The sequence below is a fragment of the Bos mutus genome, chromosome 14 (genome assembly GCF_027580195.1).
Source record: "Bos mutus isolate GX-2022 chromosome 14, NWIPB_WYAK_1.1, whole genome shotgun sequence".
NCBI lineage: Eukaryota > Metazoa > Chordata > Mammalia > Artiodactyla > Bovidae > Bos > Bos mutus.
Genome location: NC_091630.1, coordinates 57,456,785 through 57,466,604, shown reverse-complemented (window position 1 = coordinate 57,466,604; position 9,820 = coordinate 57,456,785). Strand labels below are relative to the sequence as shown.

General features: G+C 39.9%; 1 protein-coding gene and 1 non-coding gene across 2 annotated transcripts; both read right to left on the bottom strand.

Moving 5' to 3' along the window:
- Positions 1 to 240: 240 nt before the first annotated feature.
- CYP7A1 (cytochrome P450 family 7 subfamily A member 1) lies at positions 241 to 9,522 on the bottom strand. The gene is made up of 6 exons (XM_005889167.3): positions 9,446 to 9,522; positions 7,050 to 7,290; positions 5,281 to 5,858; positions 3,043 to 3,173; positions 1,371 to 1,546; positions 241 to 552 (listed from the first exon to the last, which is right to left on the bottom strand). Exons 1-6 carry the CDS (start codon positions 9,520 to 9,522, stop codon positions 253 to 255), a joined length of 1,503 nt encoding a protein of 500 aa, XP_005889229.2. The 3' UTR covers positions 241 to 252.
- TRNAG-CCC (transfer RNA glycine (anticodon CCC)) lies at positions 6,384 to 6,455 on the bottom strand. The gene has a single exon. It is a non-coding gene; the product is annotated as a tRNA-Gly (tRNA).
- Positions 9,523 to 9,820: the final 298 nt, after the last annotated feature.

Sequence of the window (9,820 nt, the reverse complement as noted above, 5' to 3'; positions counted from 1 at the left end):
TCACAGACTTATTCAAATGAAAACAAATTATTGTGCTTCTAGAAACTAGTTTCTTTTTTTTTTCACTTGCAGAGTCTGAAACAGCATCTGGAAACCATCACCAAAACGTTAAGATTCACAAGCAAGCACTGCTGGGCAGAAGGGAACCTGCTGCACCGTCGTACTGCCACTAAACACGTCTGCCCACAGGGCACCGGTGAGTGATGGTGCCCGCAGCCTTGTAACAGCACCAGGGGGCCTCCAAGCATATGTTCACGAATGCTTGAATTTATATCTAAACTCAGTATCATATAATGGTGGTAAAATGCCCAAGCCTGCCCGGGATTGGTCCAAAGGTGGACATTTGACACAGCTCTCCACAAGCTCCAGTTCGAAATAGGAAAGCATCAGGATCAAAAACTGCTTGATTTCCTGGACAGCGAATAATCTTCCAGGACATATAGTGACTCCTGACCCAAAGGGCATGTAGTAATATTTTAACTTGAGTCCATTACTGTAGAAGGTGGTCTTTGTCTTCCCATTTTCATCAAGATAGCGATCATATTTAAAAGTCTGCAATAAAGATACAAAGGAAACAAATGCATAAGCTAGTTTAAAAAGAATCTTTTTCTAAACCTGGAAGTTCCAAAGGGTTATTTTCTTTTTTAATCCAATATATGAGTAACATAGCACATACCCTACCTTGAATCAGAAAGTAATAAGAAATAGGAATTTAAAGAGAATTGAGGGGAATGGGAGAGCTTTATACCTACCATCCTACCTGGGTGACTAGTTCCTCCCTCCCTTAGGCAGAACGAGAAAGAAGGATTTAGATCAGAAATTAGAGGAGTCAGTATATTAGCCTCTAATTTCCTAGACTTGGGAAGAGGCACTTTTTAAGGAAGGAAGGAGGCAGCTTTATTATTGCAACTGCAGATATAATCTATTAGAGATTGTTTTTGTTGATATTTAGTCACTAAGTCATGTCTCACTCTTCTGGAACACCATGGGTAGTAGCCCAAAAGGCTCCTCTGTCCATGGGATTTCCCAGGCATGAATACTGGAGTGGTTTGCCATTTCCTCCTCCAGGGGATCCTCCTGACCCAGGGACTGAACCTGTGTCTCCTGCATTGGCAGGTGGATTCTTTACTGCTGAGCCACCAGGGAAGCCTCTAGTAGAGATATGATGGCAAATACCAAGAATAAAAATTAAAATTTCAGCCATCATCCAAATTCTCCAAAATATAATATGAATATTTGACATTAATAAAAGAGACAATCCCTGTGGTTTCAATGATCAAATGAATTCTGCAGTGGTAAATTTCCTCTTTATTTCAGTCTGAGTACATACACATCACCCGGACACTGAACTTTGATGAACAGTCACTTACCAACGGGTCTGGGTAGATTTCTGGATCTAAATGCATTAACTGTGGATAAAGAGCTATGATGTCATCTTTGCGGATATTATAGGAACCGTCCTGGAGGTGCAAAGTGAAGTCCTCTTTAGCAGTACGGATGTTGAGGGAAGCACTGGAAAGTCTCAGAGACTCCTTGATGATACTGTCTAAAGATTTTAAGAGGAATAAAGGAGGAGAGAAAAAGAAGAAGAAAGAACAAAGTATTTATAAGGCCATGTAATCTAGAGTCTGATATACCCCTAGCAGCCAGTAACACAAACCTAAACAGACTAGGGGAAGCTGGCCAGATCCAAATTTCTCAAACTTTTTTATGTGCTGTGATCAATGGTTTAGTTGTGCCTAATGTATTTTTAATCCAATAATCTGAGTTATAATCTCTTGATATAATCTTGATCATCAATGAGAACTAGACTTTCATAATTTTAGAGAAAAACAATCTTATTTCTACATGATACTAGACATCTAATAATTACAAAAAATCAGTAAATAACTTTTATGTGAATTATTCAAAGTTTATCACTTTTGATATTTAATATACTAACACTTTTTTATGGAAATATTTGTTCAAGATGCAGCTTCACTTTGGTGTCTATGTTGCTGTTTCTGCTGCTAAGTCACTTCAGCCGTGTCCAACTGTGTGACCCCATAGACAGCAGCTTACCAGGCTCTTCCATCCCTGGGATTCGGTGTTTATAAGAACCTGTACTTATCATTACACTGCCTGGGGTTATGTGAGTACACCCTGCATTCTCGTAGGGACATAAAGGGACACAAAGAACATGCTGAGAATAACTGAAATATATGATGAGACCTTCCAGTTTCTGTCCTTTTAATTGTCGTGCTTTAAGTGCTCATCACACAATTGTGCATAAAATCATAGCACGTTAGCACTTGATTTCACAAATGAGAAAATAAGGTCCCCAAAGTGAAATGACATGTCCGAGGTCTCCACAGCAAGTCAGAGTCCTCCCATGGGGCCCGTGCTTCTTGCCTCCCTGTCCCTTCCGCTAAGACACACTGCCCCGAAAGCATACACTGGTTTCTTTCCTCTAAAGAAACGTAACAAAAGCAAGAGAAAACTTTTTTCTTACTTAAAAACATAGTACTTCTGTATTTCTATAAAATCCAGAGAATCAAACATTTTTCAATGAAATAACCTTCCACCCCATTTCCCAACCCATGCAGCTAATTGTGGTTTCATGGTGATACATTTTCCCCTTTGATTTCATGCACACGAATAATGTACTAACTATAAGAAGAGTGGTAAAAGCAGTAACAAGGGAGGAAGTGCAGAGAAGAGCTTGATCCCCTTTGATTTCATGCACACGAATAATGTACTAACTATAAGAAGAGTGGTAAAAGCAGTAACAAGGGAGGAAGTGCAGAGAAGAGCTTGAGAGTATAGGGTCAAGAGCTCCATGTCAGGCTGTCACTGGTTCCTCCATCCCATCCCAGGCTGTGACGTAACCTGTAAATGCCCGTCTGCTCACTTGTTATATAGAAACAGTACTAGTCTCCAGGCATAGGGTTGCTGGAGGGTCAGATGGGACATAACGCCTGCAACAAGTAAGTGTGTGATGTGAGCTGACGATCGCGGGTAGGAGGACACAGAAAATAACACGGAACACACACACAAGCACACCTAGCACGGGCATGTTGTCCAGCTGTGTCTGATTCAAATGAATAGGACTGTCTTCAAAGCTAACTTTTTGACCAGCATTCTCTAGTGTTTTATTTACTTCTTCAGTGGCCGCTTTCATTGCCTCCGGGTTTCTATGAAAAGTTAAGAGAAAAGAAAAGATGTACAGAGCATAAGTTTTTTCTCTACCAAAAAGTCTGCAAATAGGCATTTCCCCCTTCTTTTAATCAGATACAGGTCAAGATACAGAGAAGGTGATACAGGGACATTCCCATTTATTTTTTACTCTGTTTTATAGTTGTGCTTTTAAAGTATTTTTCTAGTTACTCCAGGCCTTAGTTGGAGCGTGTGAACTCTTAGTTGCGGCTTGTGAACTCTTAGTCCCTGACCAGGGATCGAATCTGGGCCCCTGCACTGGGAGTATGGAGTCTTAGCCCTGAACCACCAAAGAAATCCCTATAGTTTTTTAAGTCCTTGGATATCAGCAAGAACTGATGAAAGGGTCTCGCTACATAAAAGTAAAACTTTGGCTAGACTTTTAAATAAGTGATTCTAGTGAGGATTAAGTGGTCAAAGTAGTCATTACATGGCAAGTGAGAGAGAAAGTTGCCTCCAAGATAACGATTCTAAAGTACTAGCTAAACTGCCAAAGGAAATTTAAATTCACTTTTAAAATCCCTATGATTCCACATAAAGCAGCTTTTCCACTTGTATGATAATTTATTCCTCTGACACTTGGACCTGTGAAATGAATGCGACTTCATTTTAGGACACTGACACTCACTGGATCCTCAGCACGTGGTGAGGTGTCCATGGACCAGGATCACAGTCTCAGAAACATCTGATTGATGTTTCTGCATGACTGTCAGGAAATCACTACTATTGCTTATAGGATATAAAACTGCTGTTGTAACCTTGCTGTTAATATGTGAATTTACTCCAGACAGAGCTTTCCGAAGTAAACATTTTAGAAGACATTTAATCTTTGAGACAGATGAGTTTTTTATCTGAAATTAAAAAATATATATATTTTAAAGACATAAAATTAGAAGCCCTCAACAGAACTTTGGCATTCCCAATCCAATTGAAGAGTAATTTTGTGTCTGTGCAACATCCAGTTTAACTGGAATAATTCAATAAAACGTTTGAATGTCAAATTCCCAAAAGACTAACCTTTGGGAAAGAAATCACGTTATGCAAAGTTTATGTTGCATCCAAGTTTTTTTTTTTTATACAGTGTTTAAAAGGCAAGGCTATGGTTTTTCCAGTGGTCATGTATGGATGTGAGAGTTGGACTGTGAAGAAAGCTGAGCGCCGAAGAATTGATGCTTTTGAACTGTGGTGTTGGAGAAGGCTCTTGAGAGTCCCTTGGACTGTAAGGAGATCTAACCAGTCCATTCTGAAGGAGATCAGCCCTGGGATTTCTTTAGAAGGAATGATGCTAAAGCTGAAACTCCAGTACTTTGGCCACCTCATGCGAAGAGTTGATTCATTGGAAAAGACTCTGATGCTGGGAGGGATTGGGGGCAAGAGGAGAAGGGGATGACAGAGGATGAGATGGCTGGATGGCATCACTGACTCGATGGACGTGAGTCTGAGTGAACTCCGGGAGTTGGTGATGGACAGGGAGGCCTGGCGTGCTGCGATTCATGGGGTTGCAGAGTTGGACACGACTGAGCAACTGAACTGAGCTGAACTTAAAAGGCAAAATCTAGCTAAATTCCATCAATAACAGTATATTATGATTGATTCATAGGTATTAGAGTTGGTCAAATAGTATTACAGCAACCACTAACTGAGTGAAAAAACAGCTAATGTAGGCAGGCTGAAGTGACTTAGCAAGCATGCACGCACTGTCCTTTTTGCTGACAGTTCATCAGCAATCATATAAGAATATTTTTATGATTATAAAGACCAAATTCATGCACTTAAAGAGGCGTCATGAAGAACAACCTGGCCTTAAGGAGAAGGGCTCTGGGTGCAGACAGCCTCATTGACCCTGTACCAGTACGTTCCTTTCCCCAGGATGATCAGTCTCTGCTTCTATAAGATGCATTTACTGGTCACAGCTCTTTTTAGAGGATCAGATGAGCCGATGTAAATGTTGAACATTTACGAGGGTAAATGCCACATTCATGATTGACAGCATGAGAAGGTACCATGAGTTTTTCTTTGAGTTACAATGGTTGAATTTCTGCTTTCAACTAAAATAAAGAAATTAATGGATAATCTGCTAATTACCTAATCATCTGAAACAAGCTCCAGAAAGTGGCTGGAATGGTGTTTGCTTGCGATGCCCAGAGGACTGCGAGGAGTGACTTGGCTCTCTCTGTGTCGTCCAAAGTGGCGAATGTGTCATTCAAAAATCTGACCAGCTCTGAGATGTGGTCTCTTTCTCTGAACTTCTGGAGTCTCAAGCCCTCCGTCAGCTTCTCCCGGGCGTAGTGTCCTGTCTTGAACACGTGGATGGGGAAGCCAGCCACCAGGGCGGGAAAGATTTTGTCAAATTGCTTGAAGTTGTCCAGGCTGTTTAGAATGAGCGCCTTTTGCGCATCTTGCCCTGCGAGATCGCGGCCAAAGAGCGTCAAGTAGCCAGCTTCAAACATGACCCGGTAGCAGAAGGAGTACATCCCCTCGGTCACCCAGGTGGGTGTGGGGGGCTGTGGTGGCCCCTGGGGTCTCAGGACAAGCTGGAGGTTTCCCATCATGGCTTCCGTGAGGGAGCTCAAGGCGTCACCCTGCAGGGTCTTGATGATAGTTTTGCTTATGGTATCAGTGGTGTTTCCATCGCTCGGGTCAATGCTTCTGTGTCCAAATGCCTGATGGGCAATAAAATGTGGGGAGAAAAAGAAATTAAGCCTGACCCGGGACTAGTAAATGAGGAGGGCATGGCAACCCACTCCAGTACTCTTGTCTGGAGAATCCCCTGGACGGAGGAGCCTGGCGGGCTGTGGTCCATAGCGTCACACAACTGAAGTGACTTAGCAGCAGGAATAGTAAACAGCGTGATTCTTCATGATTCTCCACTTGTTAAAAAAGGGGAGGAGGGGGAACCAGCCTTCCCACCTGCAATTTCATAGCAGTTATATTTGAAATAACTCTTCAAATAAATGGCCAAATCACATCCTTCAAGGCCAACTTTAAGTCCCAGATTATCAGTGAAACTTCCTTCCTTGTACCACTCTGCTCTTCTCTTTCTTATTTTTCTATGCTTCTACATTTATTTGCATGTTAATTTGGCGTTAATCAAGAGTATTTCTTTAAAATGTTTATTTATTTATTTGGCTGCACTGGGTCTTAATTAGGGTACTTGGGAACTCTTAGTTGAGGTATCTGTGATCTAGTTCCCTGACTAGGGATCGAACCCAGGCCTCTGCATTGGGAGTGCAGAGTCTTAGCCACTGGACCACCAGGGAAGTTTGAAGAATTTTTTTTTTATCATTGGTTCTCTTTCATATTCTTTGTAGATATATCTTAACCAGATTTTAAGTTACTTAGGAGCAGAGACCAGGTCTAATATTTCTTTGCAGAAACTCAGTTAATATTGATTCATTTTTCTCTGTAGAAGAGCCTTTTAAAGTGATGCCAAAATATATGGACAATTCCTTAACAAAATTAAACAATTGTGTGGCATGAGTGTGGTAAAACAACTATTGAACGTTAAGTTCCCACGTGCACTTTGGGTGGTGTGTAAAAATTATTGACATGAGTGAGTTTTTAATCTGTCTTATACAGTACCGTCTACTCCAGTAAAACATTTAGTTTTTATTTCACCCTCGTAAACTGGTTAGAAAATGACAAGTCTCTACCTATTTCAACTTTTTAAATGGTTAGTACCAAGAGATTATGTCCAATTTGGTTTATTGTGTTTCTAAGAATCTTCATGTAAGGGTAGCTCTCTTCAACATCTCTGTCTTTCAATTGAAGTACATCAGAATGGTTAAATAGATTGACATAGACAAGGTAGAAAATAAACAAGTCTAATGTTATGTAAATGCAAATCTGGTTACCTTTGCAGAAGCAGTAAAGTGAAATTTTTTCCAATCAAAGTATTTTCCATGGCACAGTACTTTATGATACGACAAGGGATTTGTGATGAAGTGGACATAGTTTCCCATCAGTCTGCAGGTGAAAACATGACCATGTTTCCTTTGATTCGCTCTGAGGAACTCGAGAGGATTGGCACCAAATTGCAGAGCACAACCCAGATACGGAATCAGCCCATTCTCCAGAGGGGGTTCGCCCATCTGCCTGTAAGAAACAAGATGGTAAATATGGAAAACTGTACATAGTTCTTTGTGTATTTTAAGTTTACTACCACTGATGTCAAATTTCAAACTCTATAGTTTATTGATTTTTTTTGGTTGGTGGGGCCCTGCTCCTTTACTAAAATAATGAGTCATCTTAACTTAGTAACATGATATGTTGGTAAAAATGATAGATAAATCCATCCATCCATGCATCCATTCAGCAAACACATATGTGTATGTGTGCACACGTGTGTTTGTGTACAGTATGCTCAATCATGTCCAACTGTTTTGCAACTCCATGGACTGTAGTCCGCCAGGCTCCTCTGTCCATGAAGTTTCCCAGGCAAGAATACTAGAGTGGGTTGCCGTTTCCATCTCCAGGGGATCTTCCTGACCCAGGGAATCAAACCCGCATTTCTTGCATCTCCTGCATTGGCAGGGGGATCCTTTACCCCTGCGCCACCCGAGAAGCCCTTACTGAATGTCTAATATATGCTGCTCATTCTTCCCAATCATGAGGATAAAAGGATCAACCAAGGCCAATAAGATTTTTGCTCTCAGTGTAGAAATGAAATTACATTGTAGTGTTTATATTTGTTTCTAGGCATTGTTGGCCTGAGTATCTCAAAATGTTTTATTTTATTGTCTTCTCTAAAGGTATAGCATACTGAATGACAGAAAGGATTGCAGAACTGAAGTTTTAAAAATCTTCATAGTTTAAACATTATTCTGTAATGATAGTTGAAGAGGGGAATCTGAGAAATTAGCACATTATAGAATGAAATTGAATAAGATAGGTATTGACATGGTTATTGATTATAATTTAATGCCCTTTCTTATAATCTAGCATTATAATTTAATGTTCATGCTATTTTAAATGTTTTCATTTAATAAAATAAACATTTATTTTCCAACAGAAACCACTCTCCCTCTTTGTAGAATAATATAGCATAAAATAATGATTTTTATTTTTGTAGTTTGCAGGTAAGCAGTTTAATTAAAAATAGAAATTACTAAGCCTGAATTAAAATACTGAAAAGGAAAAAAAAAAAAAAACCTGTTAAAAGGTGGACAACCCATAGCAACCTACATAGCTGAAGATATGCAGTGGATAATTCTGTTTTGGAGACTGACATAGTTGAGAATATTTATATGCCCTCCCTCAAATGCTCTTTGAACCAATCAGAAGTTAAATAATTATGGTGGATATATCTGACTTTATTGTATTTCTTCAACCAACTGTAAATGATGCACACAAATAAGTGATGTCTCATGTGTTTAGCAGTTTCCCAATTCACCATGATTGATTATCATTAGTAATAATAATAGATTCTTAACCCTGATGTTAAGGGGACATGGGTTTGATCCCTGGTCTGGGAAGATCTGACCTACCGAGGAGCAACTAAGTCCATGTGCCACAACTACTGAGCCTGTGGTCTGGCGCCAGCGAGTCACAACCACCGAGTCCACACATCCCAACTCCTGAAGCCCGCGCAGTTTGAGCACCTAGAGCCCGTGCTCCACGACAAGAGGAAGCACTGCAGTGAGAAGCCTGAGCACTACAGCAAAGAGTAGCCCCCGCTCACCACAACTAGGGAAAGCCCTTGCAGCAACAAAGTCCAAGTGAAGCTAAAACTGAATGAATACATAAAATAAAGCTTAAAAAAAAAAAGAATAACAGGATGATCACTGCAGGCTCTATGCTCTTGTCCAGCTCAGCCTGAGTGTATACAGTGCACAAGAACTAGCTAAAAAGAGAACATTTATTTAGTCAGAGCATCTATTTAATCTACGAGATAGAACTGTGGATCCCACTGACCACATCTGTCCTTACTACCCCACACTTTATATGCACACGTGGACACACAGACATATGCACACACACAGATCTTACAAAGTTTCTGTCAGTGATGTTTAACAAGTTTGTCCATTTTTACATTAAGACTAATATATTTCAATGCTAAAAAGGAAACATTGCCATTATATCTCTTGTGAGATATAATAAAAAAGATACTTAAAATTTTTTTTAATTTAAAAATATTAAGTAAGAAAATGCCAGCATTTGTAAGTACAGAAAACCAACTCTATGGTATAACAATGAAAGTTAAATCACTTTAAATGAATGAACAAAAATGCAATTTAAAGATAAAACTTACCTTCTTCTCATTCCAAGTAGGTATAAACAACAACACACTGCTATAACAATCCCCCAAATCAAAGAGAGGCTCATCATTTTGCAAATCTAATGTGAAACCTCTGAGGAGAAGCGTCTGTGATGAGAAAGGTAAGGATGTAACAACAGACTCCAGCTAGACTTTTTATACATGGTAAGATGCTTCACTTGAGTGATCAAAGCAAACAATTAACCATCCCTATTAGGTAAAAAAATAAAATAAAATAACTGGCCTTGAACTAAGTCCACAAGTATCAGAAGAGGTTCCAAAACAATCAGAGGCCTGCCATACTTGGTAAGTTGAAGGTCACTCAAACATATGTTGACTTAACATTCAGACCTGGGAATGACAGCCAGT

Bases quoted from the DNA above. Each gene is read 5' to 3' on its own strand.
- CYP7A1 (XM_005889167.3), bottom strand. From the start codon at position 9,522: ATGATGAGCCTCTCTTTGATTTGGGGGATTGTTATAGCAGTGTGTTGT. The intron at 7,291-9,445 runs GTAAGTTTTATC...TGTTTCTTACAG, and splicing joins CTACTTGGAATGAGAAGAAG to GCAGATGGGCGAACCCCCTC. The intron at 553-1,370 runs GTAAGTGACTGT...TCTTTATTGCAG, and splicing joins AAATCTACCCAGACCCGTTG to ACTTTTAAATATGATCGCTA.